At 47.7% G+C, this 19,475-nt stretch overlaps 9 protein-coding genes across 9 annotated transcripts; 6 read left to right on the plus strand and 3 right to left on the minus strand.

Annotated features, from left to right (window-relative positions):
- Positions 1–197: 197 nt before the first annotated feature.
- N7462_000494 (glycoside hydrolase family 7 protein) lies at positions 198–1,454 on the minus strand (the record flags this gene model as incomplete). The annotated part of the gene is made up of 1 exon (XM_057072220.1): positions 198–1,454. One exon carries the CDS (start codon positions 1,452–1,454, stop codon positions 198–200), a length of 1,257 nt encoding a protein of 418 aa, XP_056938750.1.
- A 1,525-nt stretch (positions 1,455–2,979) lies between these two features.
- Positions 2,980–4,846, plus strand: N7462_000495 (serine hydrolase domain-containing protein; the record flags this gene model as incomplete). The annotated part of the gene is made up of 4 exons (XM_057072221.1): positions 2,980–3,505; positions 3,559–3,675; positions 3,736–3,997; positions 4,060–4,846. The coding sequence occupies 4 exons, from the start codon at positions 2,980–2,982 to the stop codon at positions 4,844–4,846; spliced, it is 1,692 nt and encodes a 563-aa protein (XP_056938751.1).
- Positions 4,847–6,234: 1,388 nt separating this feature from the next.
- Positions 6,235–7,327, plus strand: N7462_000496 (uncharacterized protein; the record flags this gene model as incomplete). Its single annotated transcript, XM_057072222.1, has 2 exons — positions 6,235–6,339; positions 6,407–7,327. The coding sequence occupies 2 exons, from the start codon at positions 6,235–6,237 to the stop codon at positions 7,325–7,327; spliced, it is 1,026 nt and encodes a 341-aa protein (XP_056938752.1).
- A 411-nt stretch (positions 7,328–7,738) lies between these two features.
- On the plus strand, positions 7,739–8,433 carry N7462_000497 (fungal specific transcription factor domain-containing protein; the record flags this gene model as incomplete). The annotated part of the gene is made up of 2 exons (XM_057072223.1): positions 7,739–7,757; positions 7,967–8,433. The coding sequence occupies 2 exons, from the start codon at positions 7,739–7,741 to the stop codon at positions 8,431–8,433; spliced, it is 486 nt and encodes a 161-aa protein (XP_056938753.1).
- Positions 8,434–8,876: 443 nt separating this feature from the next.
- Positions 8,877–10,311, minus strand: N7462_000498 (Low-affinity glucose transporter; the record flags this gene model as incomplete). The annotated part of the gene is made up of 2 exons (XM_057072224.1): positions 8,877–10,000; positions 10,065–10,311. The coding sequence occupies 2 exons, from the start codon at positions 10,309–10,311 to the stop codon at positions 8,877–8,879; spliced, it is 1,371 nt and encodes a 456-aa protein (XP_056938754.1).
- Positions 10,312–10,841: 530 nt separating this feature from the next.
- On the plus strand, positions 10,842–12,048 carry N7462_000499 (carbon-nitrogen hydrolase family protein; the record flags this gene model as incomplete). The annotated part of the gene is made up of 3 exons (XM_057072225.1): positions 10,842–10,915; positions 10,980–11,355; positions 11,416–12,048. 3 exons carry the CDS (start codon positions 10,842–10,844, stop codon positions 12,046–12,048), a joined length of 1,083 nt encoding a protein of 360 aa, XP_056938755.1.
- Positions 12,049–14,440: 2,392 nt separating this feature from the next.
- N7462_000500 (uncharacterized protein) lies at positions 14,441–15,058 on the plus strand (the record flags this gene model as incomplete). Its single annotated transcript, XM_057072226.1, has 1 exon — positions 14,441–15,058. The coding sequence occupies one exon, from the start codon at positions 14,441–14,443 to the stop codon at positions 15,056–15,058; it is 618 nt and encodes a 205-aa protein (XP_056938756.1).
- Positions 15,059–15,602: 544 nt separating this feature from the next.
- N7462_000501 (C2H2-type zinc finger protein) lies at positions 15,603–17,645 on the minus strand (the record flags this gene model as incomplete). The annotated part of the gene is made up of 6 exons (XM_057072227.1): positions 15,603–15,709; positions 15,777–15,839; positions 15,909–15,936; positions 15,994–16,070; positions 16,121–16,261; positions 16,325–17,645. 6 exons carry the CDS (start codon positions 17,643–17,645, stop codon positions 15,603–15,605), a joined length of 1,737 nt encoding a protein of 578 aa, XP_056938757.1.
- A 1,281-nt stretch (positions 17,646–18,926) lies between these two features.
- On the plus strand, positions 18,927–19,377 carry N7462_000502 (uncharacterized protein; the record flags this gene model as incomplete). Its single annotated transcript, XM_057072228.1, has 2 exons — positions 18,927–19,145; positions 19,213–19,377. The coding sequence occupies 2 exons, from the start codon at positions 18,927–18,929 to the stop codon at positions 19,375–19,377; spliced, it is 384 nt and encodes a 127-aa protein (XP_056938758.1).
- Positions 19,378–19,475: the final 98 nt, after the last annotated feature.

The raw sequence follows: 19,475 nt of genomic DNA on the forward strand, positions 1-19,475 counted from the left end.
TTACGCTGATGTTGACGTTGATGATTTAAATGAGAACACGAACTGCATACGCTCATTGATTTTTGATTTGAATAATTGAAACGGAATCTATTGGAAAGGATGTTGCCAGTGGGAAACAGTAGTTAGTCAGGGTTAGATAGAGCTAGCTCGAAGAGAATGAATGCCATTGAGTTTTTGATTGAAACTGAAATCCCCACTTAATGACTATAAGTAGATCCTATATCGCCCCATTTTATGTTTGAAAAAGTAACTGATGTATCAGGGTGCTGCGCTTGAATGAGTGCAGGGTTGCCCTCTGTGCTATTACACGGTCCCGCGCTCCCACTATCAAGCCAATTCATGAACGCGCCCGAGTCATTCCAGATGCTGAAAATCAATACCATACCGCGACCAATTGCCTTGCCCATTTGCTTCAGTCCTCCCATCTGCTCAAAATAGCTAGCGGACTCGGAACAATAGTCATCTGTGATAGAATCGATTTCACTGCCGGAAACAGTGACCACGGCGTTCTGAATGACTTTACCACCCTGGACATAAAGCCGTCTGATCTCTGACAATACACCTCCAGCAGTGTGGCTATCAGTCAAAAATTGCGTTACGACGGTGAATGGTTTGGTTGTGTCGACTGCCTGTTGATAACCATAGTAGTTGTGGTCCCCCAGCGCATACGGATTGTATCCACATCCTGACTTATCACAAACACCACTGCTACCACAAGAATCGCCGGTGCATTCATACAAGCGTGAAATGTTGCAAGCATGAGGTGTATAGGCTGTAGCGCGAGCATTTGCTTCCCAAAGATCCATTTCATTGCAGCAAGATCCGGCTGAGTCGATGTTGGCGACACCATTGATCCACGGACTGACACCACACTGCGCGTCGCAGTACCCAGTGCCATATTGAGAACCGGCAGGGTTGAGCTCGCTTCGCCCACCTGTTTGAAGCATCTCTGACAAGTAAAGTGCGCCATTCATGCCGCAGACGAGCGAGGATACATCCACGTCAAAGCTAATCTCCTGATTTAACAACTTCAACATGTCATAGTTCTTCCCAGTCTCGTCCAGCAAGTATACTCGGGGCGAGACAGAGCTGACGGCTCCGTTTGTTTTCATGTATTGATGGAGTACCAAGCTGCCACCCTTTGTGCTGACTCCATGGCTGGCATAGTCAACACCTTCCAAGACACAGTTTTTAGCGCACGATTCTTCTGTGGCACAGAGGGTCGGGTTCAAGCCACTATCCCAGTCTCCACATGAAACACTGCTATTGCCGACTTCATGAAGAGGGTGTGATAGTGCATCTAGAACTACTGATGTCTTCTGCTGAATGCAACCTCTTTTAGTGGTGCATTTCCATGTTTGAAGCTGAGGGTGGATCTCGGGAATAGATCCAATCTGTTGAGCCGTGGCTAAGTGGATGAAGGCCGCTGTTGCGGCTAGCAATGTTCGTGTCATTATTGAAATGAAAATGAGGCCAATGAGTGCACGACGAGACTTGAGTGACACCAGGGAATATATACGGCGTAAGAATGTATATTATTTGCATTCGGGGCTTCAATCTCAGGTGGAAGGGGTATTTGTGTTCTAAAAACTGTTTCAAATTGAGGGGAAGGGTCTCTTCTGTAAAAACGACAAGAGCTTAAGGCCACATCGCACAAGGCCAAATGACCGTATCGTAATGAGATCGGCCCGATGGTCCGACAAGGACCGCTAAGGGCGATAAATGGAATGTCCAATATGGTGATCTGTTTACTTCCCCGCATTTGGTGTTGCCCCTGAGGAATTTAGCCGCGAACGCGTAGTTTCCAGCCACTAGAGTCCACAATTGACATCCACGTCAGGTACAGAGTTTAAATTTCCTATTCCTTGAGTTCTGTGCAAAAAAGAAAATTATTTTCAAAGTCTCAACTGGCTCATGCTCAGTTATAAAAAGTAGGGATCTTGTAAGATGTGGAGTAATTTAGCTGTCCAGAGAGACTGGCTTTCAAATTGCCATTGTCAGAATCGGTGGTCTACCGGAATTAGAGAATCTCTGTATCAGTGATAACAATGGTATATGTGCTTTTTAATAATCAATATTGTTGCATTTTGCCACCTGGCTTGCTTTTCTTTCGGTAACAGTTGAGAAAAGCAAAAGGGTCACCAGCCATCGCCTTGTGCCCTCCCAGGTTCCCCTTTGAAATTACTATATGGCCTGCAAAACAGGACCCAGAAGCCAGCTCGATCACGACTGGAAGTTTTTTTTTCAAGTAAATTTTCTATTTTATTGATTAGAAACAGAGCATCCTGTATAACTGGTTAATGATGAATTCAAATTTCGGCTCTTGTACCTATCCAACTGAACGCACAGCTTGATCCCTGACATCCCGTGAAGGGGGAAACTCTACACCTGCAATTCCAAGGGCATCTAGGGATCCAACCCTGACCGAAGATCCCTTGCTACAGGTAAATTGGAGATTTTAAATAATGAAAAAAAATTAGAAGACAGAGGGAAAAAAAACGGTTTTCCACTTTAGATATACCTAAGACTTGTGTTAATGACTTTGCGGCCATTGGCTTCATGCCAGGCCTAAATGAGACTAGTTTTTGAGCCTAACGAAGATCTAGAGAATAGCCACTCGGAGGATGGAGATATAGATTCAGAAATAATAGTACAATTAGCTGGGTTGAGCTTTTTGATTTCATGACCTTGAAATTGCATTCGAAATTTCTGTCACCTTAATGCCCAGAAAACCTCTATTAATTGCTTCATGTAACAAGCGACCGAAAAAAAGCTTCAGATCATCTTAAAAACTATCTAATGAAGTCTATTCTAAATTCTTCCATTTCTTTGCGTTACAAGGATCGAAATCCAATGTCTAGGCCAGCTATTTGAGTGGCAGGGTTAGGAATGTTCTCTTATAAGAACGCGAAATGTCCTTCGCCTTTCATGAACATTTATTTCCTATCCGGTTGTCTCTCTGGAAAGTGCATCTCTGCTATGTATTCTTTATTCACGTTGCCGTTACTATTGGGTGGTTCCTTTGCAGCCAATGCGAATTATTGTCCGCTTCTCGGGCCAGCCTTTCCTGCTCCCACAGAGATCGGCACGGACCCAACATTCCTGGCAGCAACAGAGAACCTTACCGCAACTTTCACTGAAGGTATTCACTCTGGAGAGTACTCTGGTGACTCCATAGCGATACAAATATTTAGCGGCAATGATGCGTATTCGGCATATACTCTCTCCCATACTGACTCTTCAATACGAAATGGATCAATCGGAGTTCAAGAAGTTGATGAAGATACCGTGTTTCGCATTGGTAGCATCTCCAAATTATGGACGATGTTGCTATATATGACTTTCAATGGCACAAGATATTTTGAGGAACCCATTTCAAAATATGTACCTGAGTTACGATCTCGGTTGAATCAGACACAACGGAACATCCAAATCAACAAGGTGAATTGGGATGAAGTGACAATTGGTGAACTTGCGAGTCATCAAGCCGGTATTCCAAGAGATTGTATGTGTTGATCTATCATATATGGAACTGCTGTTGCTAATTGCACATGGTAGATGCGTTTATGGATCTAGCCTTCAACGCCAACCCAGTTCTTACTGCAGAAGGGCTCCCTATGTTGAACAAGACGGAACACCCTGCCTGTGGCAGCACATCTCCTTGCAACAGAAAACGTTAGCGTCACTCAAATGATTTCCTCCATCTACATGCATGTCAGCTAACATAGATTGAAGAATTTTTTGACGGCTTGCTGGATCTGCACCCTCTGGCCCCGACCTCTTCCACGCCAATCTACTCAAATGCTGGTTACCAGATTCTAGGATACGCCCTCGAGACCATCGCTCAAAAGCCTTATCATGAATTACTTATGGAAAGAATTATCAAACCCCTCAATTTGACCAGATCCAGCTATGATATCCCACATCCACATGTCGCCATTGTCCCATCTACCTTGGCAACAAGCGGATTTAATTTATCAATCGGCGATGCCGGCCCGTAAGTAGAGAATAGCAATATTTGCATGGCATGAGCTGGGTGACTGACAGATTTTTTTTAAGTGCCGGTGGTTTATACTCTTCTGCAAAGGATCTGGCTACCCTTGGCCGCGCTATCCTGGCCCACACCTTGGTAGACCCTGCTATGACAAGACGTTGGATGAAGCCAGCCACTCACACAGCATCGCTGCAGTTTTCGGTCGGACACCCCTGGGAAATTGTTTCCTTTGATGATCCTCGGCTTATGGATCTATACACAAAATCGGGAGATATTGGAGAATACTCAGCCGTGATTGCTCTATCTCCCGATCACAATATTGGATTTACTGTTCTCACAGCCGGCCCATCAAGCAGCAGTACCTCCCAGATAATTGCAGAGAAAATAGCGGATAAAATGCTTCCTACTTTTGAGAAAATTGCGGAGAACCAAGCCAGACAGCGGTTTGCCGGGACATACGCTCTTAAAGACGGGGTCTCCAACTCATCAATTAGCATCGTTGCAGATAATGGCCCTGGGCTGAAGATTACTGAATGGATCAGCAATTCAGTTGACATGTCTCAAGTCTTTGTGAAGAACCTTCAGCTCACCGATTCATCACTCTTAAGTATGAGGCTCCAACCAACCAGCTTAGAAGGCCCGAATCGGGCCTCGTTCTCAGCTGTAATCCAAGGCCTGAATGCCAAGAAAGGCAGAGGAGCTATTCTTTCGGCCTGCCAAACATGGCTCACTATGGATTCTTTTATTTACGGAAATGTTGGAATGCCAGAATTTGAATTCAATATGAATGGAGCTGGTGAGGTGGAGGGTCTGACACCTCGAGCGTTACGGTTTACGCTGCCGAAAGTATAGCGATTTAATAATTTAATGTTAATAACTCCTTTACCGCTTAATTTAATCCATCAAAACGATTGACTATAGAGCATTTTTCACGTTAGAGTCTCAAGCTAAATTGCTTCCAACTATAAAGACTGCCAACAACTGGCATTCTAAAGCCGTAATAATTCTTCAATATTAGATTTATCGAGGCAGCTCGAGAGCTAGGATTAGGGATAAATATCTAAAAATGAACATAATATCACAAGGTGGGGTACGTTTTCACCCATTACGGCTTTAAGGAGGGTAGGCCCCTTCGAGGACGACGCAAACGCTCTACACTATCCGATAGTAAGGATATCGTTCCCTCTCCGCCAGCTCAAAAGATAAAAGCTGATACGCCGCCGACTACGTCGTCGGAGAGGCGACCTACCGCTAGCGGGAAGTATATCTTGAGTACAGAGTAAATATTCGCATACTTCCAATATCCTAAGATATACTCCGACTATAATAAAGTAAGAACGCATTTCAGGATATCATATTTAACGGACCGAAGTGTAATCTTTGCGATTTGTCCGTCCTACACGAGATGCACTTGCGGAGGCATGCCGAGGGGGTCCATGGTCTTCGAACATGAGCGTCAGATTCTACTTTCCTGATCTTCCAGACCCCTGCGCCATTTCTTTGCTTCTCTATTTAGGAACAATTGGTGGAGCCATGGTTGAGTTGGTGACTATTTCATTATCGTCTGGGATCGTGAGAGCATATGACGGCCCATCAAGGGAGAAGGTTGCGAAGATGACGACAGTATTTCATGAAATGAAGCAGAATCTGGGTTAAGAACTTCGGGGGTTGTGCCATCTGAGCAGGAAATCTGCTGTAACAATCCCTCCGGAAATTGCGATCGTGTGGGATGAAAACTGGACTCCCAAATAGGAATCTTTGGTTGTACACGGTCTCTCCATTCCTGACCACGAACAGGTGACTGGAATGCCATTAAACAGACATAAAGCACTCTTGCAACAGAGGTTTTCGAGAGTCGAGAATTAACAACGCCATCCAAGTCCACCTCACGGCTCGGATCACATAAGAAATAGAAAAATGCAAGTCACCTTACTGAACATAGCGTTCACATGACTCGGTGCTCGATCCCGTGACACACGCGGAAATGCAGTTACGTGATAAATGACTCGATCCTTATCAGATAAGACAGGAGTTATCAGATAAGACATGAGAAGTCCAATGGGCTGATGCTTAATCGCTGGCTTCATGCACGGTACAAATTGAGAGCTGGTGATGACGTTCTAATTCCTCCTCCAATTGCCGGAATCTTTGCACGAGTGATATCATTTCGGGACGGGTCTTCCTGAGTAAGTTGTTCTCAAGTGACCTGCTTTTCGCTTCTATTGCTCTCTCGACCTCCTATGAAAGCCCAGCCGAAGACTCTTGGAACGCCAGAGTTTGCCAACTCGAGGGCGTGCACATCCTGCAGAGCACGCAAGACCAAATGTGATAGCACCCGACCTGAGGTGAGATGTCTTTGATAACTGCAAATGCGAGCATGGCGATCCGGAATTGACACCGTGACGCGGGTAGTGTGGGAACTGTCGTCGCCTAGGAATTGCTTGTGACTATTCGTCAACCGATGGACGAAAGTCACGTCCCACAAAGTCCGAAATTGGCGTGTTGAAAACCCATATTGCCTACTTGCAGTCCCAGCTCGAAGAGTCCAAAAGGACAGTCGATCGTTTGCAGCAAGGGCAATTTGTCACACAGGACGCGACTGTTGCGTCTCTCGCTTTCGTCGATCCACAATGCATGGCCAGCGAAAGTGCAGAGGCCTCACTTCATCAGCCAGCACAAGAGTGGGGGCTCGATGTGGATGTCGACGATTATTTTGATCCCCTAGATAAAGCCGCCCAAACTGATGCGAAAAGTCAGGGCTCATCTTCAAATCTCGCACAGCCTGACCCGATAGAAGCATTGTCCTCGGTCGTGGCCAAAATTTACTTGGATGAGTATACTGGCGAGTCCTACTATTTGGGACCGACGAGTAATCTCCACTTACTCGGTCTTACGCCCGACAGTCATGCCTCATCTGAGATGAAGTCTTCGCCATCTACCTACAGCCAAGGCTCTGAAAGTTTTGCTTGCCCGCCAGTGCCAGCAAGCCATTTGGCCCGAGTATTTGAAGCAAAGGTGTATGCGCATTTCCCCCTTTTCAGCAATTCTAGCACGGATCGTTTTCATGCCTTCCCTATGAGCTCTAGCTTGAAATTTCTCTCAGATCAGGTCCTCGCCATTGGTGCATGGTCCCTCGATGAACATGATTCATATTATGGCCACCGCACCTCGTGCATTGAATTCTTCAATAGGAAATTTCAAGAGTCTCTGAGCCATGAAATCAAGCATATCTCTTTGATCAGCGCTCAAGCTTTCCTGCTACGAAGCTACCTCCTTACGCTGAATGGTGAAGTTGGAACATCGACCGTTATGCTCGGTAAGCTCAACGATTAAAGCCAAAGATAGGTTGAAGAATGAAGCGCTAATCTATTAAGCGATCGCCTGCGCAATGGTGAAAAGACTTGGTCTCCACATCAATCCAATAGTTCATGACCCCCATGGTCTCGTCCTGAAACAAGGCACCAGTGCGGAGCGTGCTGCCACCTTTTGGGCGTGTTTTCAATTGGACAGGTTGGGATTTCCAGTACTTGACTTCCTTCTTGATTTCCAATTCGTGCTAACCATGACCGGCATCTGGTAGACAAATGGCCCTTTTGGAAGGCCGCGCATGTTATATGTTCGCAACTGACATACCGAGCTGCCGGCCATTCGATTCACTTCTGTTGAACACCCCAAGCATGTCCAATACCAGCCTCTCTTTAGAACTCGTCAATGCCTGCTACATTGAGTTTCTTCATTTGCAAGATGAAGTGCTTCGAGAAATGTGAGCTTCATATCATGGTTTAAAAAAAGCGACGTCGAAGAGACTGACCTCGGGCGAATAACAGCTACTCATTCTCAAACCCCGTCCCGCAGAATCGGGTTATCTCCGAGGGTCATTATAGATTCATGTCTTGGTACCATTCGTTGCCATCCTCTATACATGACATGAAGAAAGAATCAAATTTTCATCCAATTCTCTTATCATTTCAGTACGCAATCCGAAAGCCAGCCCGCTCAAGTGTGACACTAACTTCTACCCCTACAGCATGACGTTTCTCAACGGGGTGATTCTGCTGCACCGCCCAGATCTGCGAAAAGGGGATTTCGAGCGTAACATGGCAAATCAACATTGTAGGGATGCCGCCTTTCAGATCACTGCGATTCTCAAAACCCTTACCCAAACATTTGGGCATTCGATACCCGACTCTATGGTGGTGTATTCGACGCTATCGGCTGGCCTTATTCACATGATCGCTCTTCAGAGTACAGATGCCTCTTTTTATCGCCGTTCCTTGCGCGCATTGAAATCCATTATAAGTACATTGGCCCAAATGATGCCTCATATCGGCTATGCTAAGGTGGCATATGATGACCTGCGGAGTTTTGCGATGAAGTGGTCTCTATCTCCAGCGAACTCTCCGGCCTTCTGGTCGATATCTAACACTGATACATGCTGATACCTGTGTTGGTTATTACAATGTAAATTTTGAAGAGGCCTTGTCGTGTGTACCCAAGCATCGTCAATTCTGTCCATCTCATTGTTTTATGTAGTCTTCAGTATGGTTAGCTCTGTTATTATCACTTAGTCAAACAAGAAATTTATGTCTTCCAGCGATTTCTTAGCAGTCTCAGGCATCCAAAGAAAACAAACTGTGGCTAGGATAAGACTAAGCCCCCCAAAAAGAAACATCACATTATAGCCGATGGCTTTGAACAGAAACGGGCTGACCATGTTTATGAAGAATGAGCCAGTTGCCAGCCCAACAATTCCCACAGCACTGCCCCGGGATCTGGAAGAAGCTGGGAAAATCTCCGAAGGGTATAAGAAGGGACACCATACTAATAATTGTGAGCTCACGATAACAAGACAAACAGTTCGTAAAGCTAAAAAGTCACAGGATCACTTACACCATGTCATGCCAAAGACAGCACACCAAATCAGCGTCAAGGCTACGGTCACAGTGCCGTATGATTTTGCAAGGTCGGGATTGGTCACCTTGTTTTGGTAGACGAAGTAGCCACACATTCCAATGAGCATGAGGAGGCCCGATCCGATGCTCGCTCCATAGTACATAGCGCGGCGGCGGCCGATTTTATCAGCCAGAATGGCACCAGGAATGCCAAAGACGGCCTGTGTGAAGATGCTCACGCCAGTCAGGAGCGCTGCAGTTTGTGAAGACCAGCCTCCTGTTTCGAAGATTTGAATCCCATAACCAGTGACTATACCAACACCAGCCATTGCCTGGGTTCCAAACTGAACAAATAGGGCAGACCAAGTCCGCCGGGCTGTCTTGAGTTCATCCTGCTTAGTGAACATATCCCAATAGGTGGAGGAGGAAGCATTTTCAATCTCTCCTTGAATAGTGTCTCTGATCGTCTTCAAATTGGCCTCGACGATTTCCTCAACGGTACCAGCTTCCTCAGGCTGCTCTGCGCTCTCATATAGTAACAATACCTGCCGTGCCTCATCCACCAGACCCACCTGGGCCAGCCACCGAGGGGATTCAGGGATGAAATAGATCAAGCTCAGGATGATGATCACCCAGACCAGCTGAAATGCTAGCGGGAATCGCCAGATGACATCGCTATTTGCGTGCCCGGATAAACCATAGATAATGAAGTAAATCAGACCTGCTCCGCTCGCTGCGCAGACTAGTTGGGCTCCAATTACAATGCCACGGTATCGATGATGGACAGATTCGGCAGAGAGATTAAGCCCTACAGAATCGAAAGCGCCAGTGAAAACTCCGTTAAGAAGTCGCAGAACCAAGGCCCAGGAGAAGTTCTGCAGCGCCACCAGAATGGGAATGATGACGAGACCGTAGATTCCAGCGGTGACAATCGCCCGGCGTCGACCAATCTTGTCAGAAAGCCAGCCAGAGAACAAAGCACCTGCAACAACTCCAATCCAGTAGATGCTATTGACCACTCCGATCAAGACTTGGGTATGGTGATCACTCCCCGTAAGACCCACCTCCTCCAGAAAACCCGGCACGGAAGAAACGCTGCCCATCATGGCAACGTCTGGAGCAGATGTCAGAAATGGAAACCTGGTGAAGCTACGACGATCGGAAGGGGGAATGCGCACTGGTTCCAGACAAGAAGAAGACAAAGCCTCCCAGTGACACCACTGCGACCCGATACCAGGTCACAGGAAGGCCTTGATATAGGTGCTGGGGAGACGGCCCAGGCATGTATTTGGCCCAAGGTGCTACTTGGGATGCCTGGAACGTATCAATCGACCCGATGATCGACGGGGCCGGCGAGTCTTTCCCCTGCTCCATGACTCCCACGAGGTTTTCGGGCTTTCTAGGTTCTGTAGGAGGGACACTCATTGGCGCGGTTGTGAACAGTATCGAGCTTGCGTTTCCCATTCAATCCACGGACGGAGAGGGGGAAGCTTGCTTATGAGACATGCGCTGCCTTGCCTTCTATCTTTGCTGGATACTCATATCTCGCAGATGGCAACCACTGCGCATCGTCTCAAGCTTGCTGTCATGACTGTTACGCATGTATCAACCCGATACCGATGGATGGCTTATCGCATCCCGAGATATCGACCGGAGGTTGAAAGCCGGCCCATTCTCAGCTTCGTGAGTGGCCAGGCAAGCCAGATACCGGCGTTCAATCGTCGTCTATAATCAAAAATCTGTGTGCTTGGCATAAGTGCTCACTCCGGGGATTGAACGCCGGTGGATATCACGAGAAATCAGCGGAGACAATCCGGTCCCTTCACACCGTGAATTTTGATGAAGTAAACGGTGCCGCCACCACAACAAGGGCCAAATGTACAAATTGAAGAATATTGCGTTGTTTAAAACTTGCACTTGTCATTATTCTCAGTTCGAACATCTAGCATTCCACAATGGCCCAGATTCCCGTGCATGGTGATCCCGCTCAGCCAGTCAAAGCTGCTGTGGTCCAGGCCGAGCCATGTTGGTAGGAGCCACTGAACCTGGCCACTTGCACAAATGAGGCCGACTAATACGACCTATCTTTCTAGGTTCGACCTCGACGCTGCGACCGACAAAACGTGTGCGCTTATTGCTGAAGCTGCGTCGAATGGCGCCCAGGTTATCGGCTTTCCCGAACTATGGATCCCCGGTTACCCGACCTTCATCTTTGGTCACAAAGCGAACGACATGTACGACTACTGCTTGAAATACTATCGCCATGCGGTAGATGTCACATCTGAGCAGATGAACCGCATCCGATCTGCTGCCCGCGCTGGAAACATTATGGTGATCCTGGGCATTGCGGAGCGCGATAAGGGGAGTCTGTTCATGGCGCAAGTATTCATTGGTCCTGATGGCAACATTCTACTTCACCGGAGAAAGTTCAAGCCAACCAGCTTGGAAAGAGTTGTATTTGGCGATGCGGTCGGTTATAGTCTTTGAATCTCCACTAGAACAGCGATGCTAATGCGCCTAGCTTGATAGTCGGGAGACTGTACCACAAACGTTGTTCAGACGCCCATTGGGCGTATTGGTGGATTGCAATGCTTCGAGCACCTGCAGCCTTTGCTCAAATATCACTCCTACTTTCAGGGTGAGCAGATCCACGTGGCATCGTGGCCGATGCTATTCCCTCCAGTCGGCAAAGGGCCCTTTTTCAACACCGTAGATGCATGCCGTATGGCTACGCACGTCTACGCCATTGAGGGCGGCGCTTTTGTTCTCTTAGCGTCCCACACTCAGGGAGAGAGTGGTTTGAAGGCCAACGGTCTGATTATGCCGGATCAGTCGCAAGATACAACGCCTCATGTCTCCACTCTCGGGGGTGGTTTCTCCCAGATTATCGCCCCCGACGGTCGATCTCTGACAGAGCCTGTAGATCCTACCTTCGAGGGTTTACTCTATGCTGACCTGGACTTTAACGAAATCTACTACGCCAAGAACATTGTTGACCCTGTTGGACAGTACTCGAGGACTGACTTATTTACTCTGCAGGTGGACAACAGGGTCAAACGCCATTGTGTTTATAAGGGAGAGGAGAATGACGCCTACAAGCATGCCTCGAGATACCCCGATTTGAAATCCGAGGAAGTAGTTAAAGCTTTGGAGTCTACTTGAACGTGATAGATCAGACCCTATGTATGATTGGAATACTAAGCTCTTTCCAAATGATGTATGTATGACTTACTAGGGCCTTCAGTTTGAGAAAAATCCAAGTATACTAGTCGAAACAACCAGCAAGCCCATGCTTCGTAGAAAAAGGCATTGTGGATAGAGTGAAGAGTCTGAATTAGCGTTTCATAGCACTATTTTGCAAGCAGAAGACATTCAGCAACTGCACAGATTCAACGAGAAGAAGCGTCAAAACCGCACACGTTCAAATGGCCAGAATTCTAGACGGCAAGGTTTGACGGTCGGTGAATCTAGATCCCTGATTTCAACATTGCCAGTAAATATTGAAGCTATTCAAAATGGTGCTACAGAGCCTGCCTACCAGCCTATTAAGAGCGCTGAGCCTACTACTAGGCGTGATTTTCGGTGTTCTGGGTATGGTAATATAGGGCATAAGATCAATCAATGTAATGCTAGATAGATCGAATCAAATATATGGTGTTATTATGGAAACATTATGCTTTCAAAAAGTAGTAGGTGATGGGGTGTCCGACTCGCTAGTGAATTACGTTAACGGTGTGTAGTTAACGAACTATAGTGTGATTTATTTCACATAATACCGTCTGGATCTCCCTTTTGAGAAGGTGGAGTATGAAGGTTGTGGTGGCAGGAGTTTACGTGGGCCAGGAACTTCGCTTGAGCCAGGGGTAGGAGATAGGTATTGGTGAGGTCAGGGTAGAATTATAATCAGACTATGGAGGCTCACATTGTCAGGTTAATCAAGTGAAACCTCTATTAACTAAGGGTCAATCGCCGATGAAGTGATCGCTCCGCCACTAAGATTCAAGAGTGACCATGGGATATTTCCCTTGTTCGAGAGTTGGGAGACCCTGTAACAGCGGGTATTGATCTTACCACCGCAAATAACGATTGAGGAGAGCTTCCCAAAGGAAAGAGAAGCTGTTTCAACGAAGATGTGTAGAAGTTGATTCTCTCCCTATCGGAGATGCGAAGCTATATCCTGTAAAGACTGTGTACTAGGAAAGATATTCTCCAATCAAAGATTACCTATCGTCAGCCATTTTCCGACTACGCTGGTTTACAAAAAAGGAACGTGATCCATCGGGTTATAACACAGCCCCACAGCGAAACGTTAATTAATTGGTTGCGACCAAAACTAGGAGTGTAGGCTTAATTAAGACACCTATATCCTCTAAAAATAGATGTTGGGTGAACACGGGTATTTAATAAGACAGTCTGCGGATATATCTACGTAACACCTCCTTGCCAACTTCTGAAATTCTCAGTTTACACATACACACACCCACGATTAGCAAAATATTATCACGATTACGCTCCTGAACGGGCAGAATTTTTCAAGAAAATATAAAGATGGTAGTGTTTCAACCTTTGTGGAGATCTGCTCTTGAAAAAAGTATGAATCCCTGGAGTCATACATATCGCATGGACAGACGGAACTCCAGAAAAAGCCGGAGATGTTAAAGCAGGCAGTCGAATGGACTATGAAGAGACCAGGCTTAGTCACCTATTGTGCAGCGGATTTGAACATGAATAAAGAATATGCTCCTCCAACGAATATGTACTTCATGACCCCTCTGATAGATATGAAAAAAAAGACAGTTGTGGGGGCATTCGATTACAATGGATATCCAATCCCAAGACAAGATAACATATATCGCAATTCTGAGATGAACGACACATTTCGGAAACTTCTATCTCATGACTCCAATGCCATCAAGAAGATCAGGTTCATAACTTCACCCAGGACTTCATCTGACATGGATTTTATTATGGGAGAAATGAGTATGTCAGAGAAGCGCGAGTTCTTCTGGTGCCATATCCACGGAATGATGCCTATACTATCAGGTGTTACGAAAGAGATCACGATGGAACCGAGATATGCTGGATGCATGCATATCCATCATGATTTGGGCAGTTATAAAGATTGGCCCCATTAGCGTCCATGTGTCAATACGAGTACAGTTCAGAAATCCCTCACCTGCTAAATCCCCGGCTAAGGGGGACCCTAATATTGTACATGACTGCCGTATGAGCCCAAATATAGACGATCATAAAACCCACAGTAGATAGCAGCAACGTAATCTAAAGAGCTAATTGCAAATTCAATCCACAGCTCCTATTGTGCATCTAAATGAAGTAAAGTGCTCAAGAAGAGCCCGGTCATAACTATACTCAGCGCGCCGGCATCTTCACACTTCTTATCAGCACGTGATGAGACGTCATCAGCCATCCCCCGAGACCGGACCACCAAGGTGCTCTTCAACTTTCATCCCGTAGACACCTTGGGGCCATCCTCTGACTTATTTGTTGCGCAATCTGCCAGTCTCATATCAAGTAATCGAATCCCTTAAGAAAAATGGCAATTCTACAAACTCGAGTTGGACTCCCTTCTCTTCGGGTCTCCAGCCTGAAGCCTGTCCGTTTGGCCCGCATCAGACAACCCCGAGCTCTCTATACTCTCTCTTTAAAGAACGCTTTCCACCACAGAGCGTGCAAGCTCCCTCAATCTCCTTTGACAACAAAGAAATTGAGACTCCAGGTCCTCAGTCATCGATATCCTTCCACCTCACTCCCGTACTCGACCAGTGCCAACCCAAACGCAGACCAGCTTATCGAAGAGCTTCAAGACTTGTACGAAGCCGCGAAAGACGAGTTCGAAATTGCAATCGACAGCACCGACGGCTCAACTATCTATGCAGCTTCGGACCGCGAGTCTGCACGTGACGCGTTGAACCAGCTCTGCGCTGTATACCACCTTTACACAGCCCGGCCTGGCGAGGACGCAGACACTGGATCGCATGCGGGAGCCAGTACTGGGAAGGTATCCGGGGAGAGTGCTATCGTGGAGACAAACTACAATCCAGCGGATATCGCAAGTGAAGTGCGGGATCAGGTGCGGAAGCGCATTGGGCAGCGGATTCGGGAGATTAAGAATGCAGTTGAGGTTTTGGAGGAGAGGGCTAAGGCTGACTGAGCCGGTACACAGTCTATTCGTACCCGGGACTTCTGTATTATTTTTGCCTCTCAAATTGGTGGTCTACGAGTGGGCTTTGTATACTGAGATCATTGCTGTATTCTGGAGGGGAGTGGGAATGTGCATTACATGTGACATACGATAGTTTCCAGTTTAATACTGTTTGATGGGAAAAGCGAGACTACATCAACAACAAGCACCGGCTGTCCTACAATTAATGATTCTCAAATACATTTAAATTTGTAGAAACGGAGAGTGATATAGCTGTATGAGAAAAGCTATGTGTATTGGGCTGGTATAAATAAAAATTTGCAAGAATATTAGATCCGTAATATGTCCGGAGAAATCGGAGTCCAGACAATATGAACATCAAAAAATTGGATCGTTATCAAAAATGCCAGCAATTAGAGAAAACGATCTGCCTATCCCAGTCTTTACAGCTGTTGGAAGAAGCCGTGATACGCCTGATCAACTGTAGCGCTGTGTTATCGGTGGGTCGTAAGAACGTAACAATCATACAGAGTTGGGAAGTTTAGGTGATTTATTAAACGGCAGCGAATGAGGTGAGGGTGAAGTTGTCTGGGCTAGGAGATGGGAGCGTGGAGGAGGATTCTGCCTTGTGCGTTGTCCGTTGGTGGCGTTTCAGTTGGTCTAAATTTGGAAAAAAACCAACCCGTCAGAGCTGAACTTTCGGGGCCAGAAAAGATGCTATGCCTACCAGGTCTTGTGAAGCTTTTCGTGCAGCCAGGAAACGAGCATTTATGTTTTCGTTCGCCGTGTGCTGGATCATATTAGCTTTTCTGGGTTGCATGTGGGGAAGAAGGGCTAGGGTGGCAAGGCAGAGACATACTCAATCGATGGCTGGACATATTCGATGACTAAATCGACAGTGTCAGAGAAAATAATCAAAGGAATGATAAGTGAGGAGAACTTACATCGCCAGTTTCGAATTTACATCCTGGATATGTACATTTGAAGGGTTTCTCTCCAGTATGAGTTCGCGAATGTGTTTCTGCAGATATTAGCGGTCGGCATGAGACAATCAAGCACGAAGAAACATACTCAGCTCGCTACTATCGGTGAATGTCTTTCCGCATTGTGTGCATTTGTAGGGCTTATCCCCTCGATGACTGCGCTCATGGCGGTCCAAGGTGGCCTGTCGAGCGAATGCCTTTCCACAAACAGAGCACCTGAAATTTTTATCTAGAAGGTTCCGGTGTCAGCAAAAACAAACGTATAGCAAGACACAGACATGGAGAGGCTAACAATTGCTATGCGTCAAGAAATGACCCTGGAGCTTGGATTTCTGGGAGAATGGTTCATCCGGGCGATGGCAGCCTGCCCAGCAGCAATAGTATCCGGTACCTTTAACACCATCGACTGTGTTCATGTGACAAGACACAAGGTGTTCCTGAAGAGTACCAGAGTCTGCAAAGGTAGCTCCACAGTGGGTTTTCACGCCATGGACACTTGTTGTCCACTTGCAAATATGGAAGTCACTGTCCTCCGCGGAGAAGTCTGGCGTCGTCAAGACAGATGACACACCCCCATCCAGGGGCGGTGGAGTCTCTCCGGGACTGGAGAGAAGATGCGAGCTGATGCTGGATCTAGATTTCCGCGAATAAGGGGAGTATGGGTGAGGGTGGTGGTGATGAGTTCGGCATCGGTGATGATTACGGTGAGGTCCGTGAGTAATGTTGAGGTTAAGGTCATTAGGGTTCTTGAAGTGGCCGTGGAGATGATGGTGCTCTGGGTGAACACAATCCAAAGCAGCCAAGGATGAGTCGACAACGTCTTTCGGTTTCTCGAGAGCGGTCAGTCCGGGTTGAAGATGATGGTGCTCGTGTGACTGCTGATGGAGGTGACTGTTATTGGCGTGCTGGTCATGGCAAACAGCGTAGTCCGAGCACATCCCAAGCATGTGGAAGACTTCCGCTGGATTCACGTCGACCTGGCCAGGATATGGCTGGTTGGTGAACATGCCTTCCCAGTCCTTCCGAAAGTCCTGGCACCCAAAATGGTTGGGAACATTCTGGTCGCAGTGGGTGGCATGTGTCTGATATGAAGAAAGGAAGTCATACTGGTAGCATGGGTCAATAGTTCCAAAGGCAGTATGGTCCGGGAGCTTTCCGGTTTCATCGACAGGATGTTGGCCCATCGTTGAAGGTGGGAGAATGGCAGAGGCATCTAGCGACAACGGGGTATCGAGGCCAAAAAAGGAGTCAAAGCCGCAATTTTCGTCATTAGTGCCATCGCAGCAGTGTTCATCAAAACAGACAGGGTCCGTGCTTTCGCAATGCGTCTCATCACAATGAGCAACAGAGCAAACAGTCGAGGCATCGCAGTCCACGAAGCCGTCGCAAATTGACCCACAGTCTAATTGACAGTCATCTGCGCAATCATCCACATCACAACAAGCCTCATCGACTTCACACCGGGCCAGCGATGTGTGGTGTTCAGCATCAGTACAATTCCACTCAGGCTGGGGTTGAGTGCCTGAGGAATCATCCTGGTCTTTCCCGTCAATATGGAACCCTTCCCAGCGACATTCGAGGCAAAAGTCGCCTCCTTGGGGTTGAGAAGCCATGGTGCGCAGTGCTCAAGTCGGGATTAACCGAGGAGAACAGGGAGAGAGCAAAGGCGGAGATGGACAAGGGACCAGAACCACTTCTTTCGTCGCAGCCAGGTATAAAGTCTCAAAGTCTTCGGGAACTGGGCAAAATGAAAAACAGTCGAAGAGCCGAGGAAAGATGTGCGACCGCAAGAGGAGTCGTTGCGCTGCCAGGAACGGATATTCCCACTTCGAGGAAATCACGTAACCGTCACCTTCGACGCCACTTTGAGCCCGCAAAATACAACAGAATGCCCACAGCAACCGGATAAGGCGCCTCCAATAGTATGGATAGTCTCTCAAAGTTGTGTCATGCGCCTAGACTGCGGGAGAAACTGTGCGACTTCGGCAGAGGGTCGACGCAATCGGGAAATTGGCGAACGATCGTCGGGCAGCACAAGATTCCCGCAGGGACCGTCGAGGACCTTGGGAGAGAAGTAAAAGAGATATGATTCGGAAAAACGCAACAGGCGAAGAGGGGGGGGCCGTTTAGGGGAAACAGACCATGCCCGTCGAAGCCCCAAACTCTGGTGAGGACCTTTGGGACGCAGATGCAGGATGGGGACCTTGGGGGTGAAGCGTCATGGTTCTCCGGCGAATGGCAGCGCGCGTGTTGGAAAGCGGTTAACCGATTATGTTCGCAAGTAGCGTGCTTAGTCTGTTAGCTGGAGTGCGGGACAGTCGCCGAGGCAGTCGCTTGCAACATCGAGGGAGTTTTGCGCTGCTGGGAGATCTTTTCCACCGGATTTCGAGTTGAAGGTCTGCCGATGACTAACAGGCGACCAACGTTGGTTCCCCTGTAGCCGGCATTTCTGCCCCTCTCGGCCACCCCTCTCTCCAATGCCCTGGCCTGAGCTCAGGTATCGAAGGTATAAGATCATAGGAAAGATGCATTGTTGTCGCATGACACATGCGACTCGACTGAGACCCCAAGATCCTCAGATTCGCATTTTGACGGAGTACAAGATGTCGCATTTGGCCGCAGGGACTACTCCGTGTGCTGACGTAACCCCACGTGCCCCGGATCGTCGCTATCGTTATCGCGGGCTCGCGGCATCGCAACGCTAATTCCAACATGCACCACGTCCCCCTTCACAACCAGCTCGACCAGGGCTGCATCCACTAGCCTAGAATCTGATCTTGATCTTCAATCTTGGATTCTTGCTTTTGTTGAATTGGCTTCTCTTCCCTTCCCCTCTTTCCCCCCACACAGCTAACCCAAGGGGCTTGCCCTGACCCCACCCTTTATCCAAAAATATGGGCAACATCTGTTCTCGTTCGTCCAATGAGCCGGACGCATTCTCTGGACCCGGTCGTATCGTAGGTGCTCCATCCCCGGACCAATCTGCAGCTCCTCGTGCCTCGGTTCCTGCCAATACGAACTGGAAGAGCACACCAGGAAGAACTCTCGGGGACAGCGCAGGGCCGCCGGGTGGAGAAGATGAGGCGCGCTCCAATGCCGCGATAGCAGCACAGGTGAGCTCAATGCCCTACGCAGCACGCTTGGGTTAAAAGGGCAGCTCGTACTAATATTTCCCTCCAGAAACGAGCAGAAGCTGCCTCCGCCTCGGCCAGCAAGGGGAAACTAAGCTCCAAGCTCGCAACAGAGAAGGCTCAGACCCAGAATCAGATCCTTAGCCAGGCCAGCCAGGGGGAGCGTTCAGCACGAGATGCGGACGATGCGCAGAAGGCGAGGGAGTGGAATTAGGCAAACGTGAGCAATATGCGATTGGTCTTGGCGCTTTTGTTTCAACCCACGTTGTTGTGGGCTTCAGCATTCGATTGATGACATACGTTTGCTTTTCT

The sequence above is a fragment of the Penicillium macrosclerotiorum genome, assembly GCF_028827735.1.
Source record: "Penicillium macrosclerotiorum strain IBT 26536 chromosome Unknown utg000001l_segment0_segment0, whole genome shotgun sequence".
Lineage (NCBI taxonomy): Eukaryota > Fungi > Ascomycota > Eurotiomycetes > Eurotiales > Aspergillaceae > Penicillium > Penicillium macrosclerotiorum.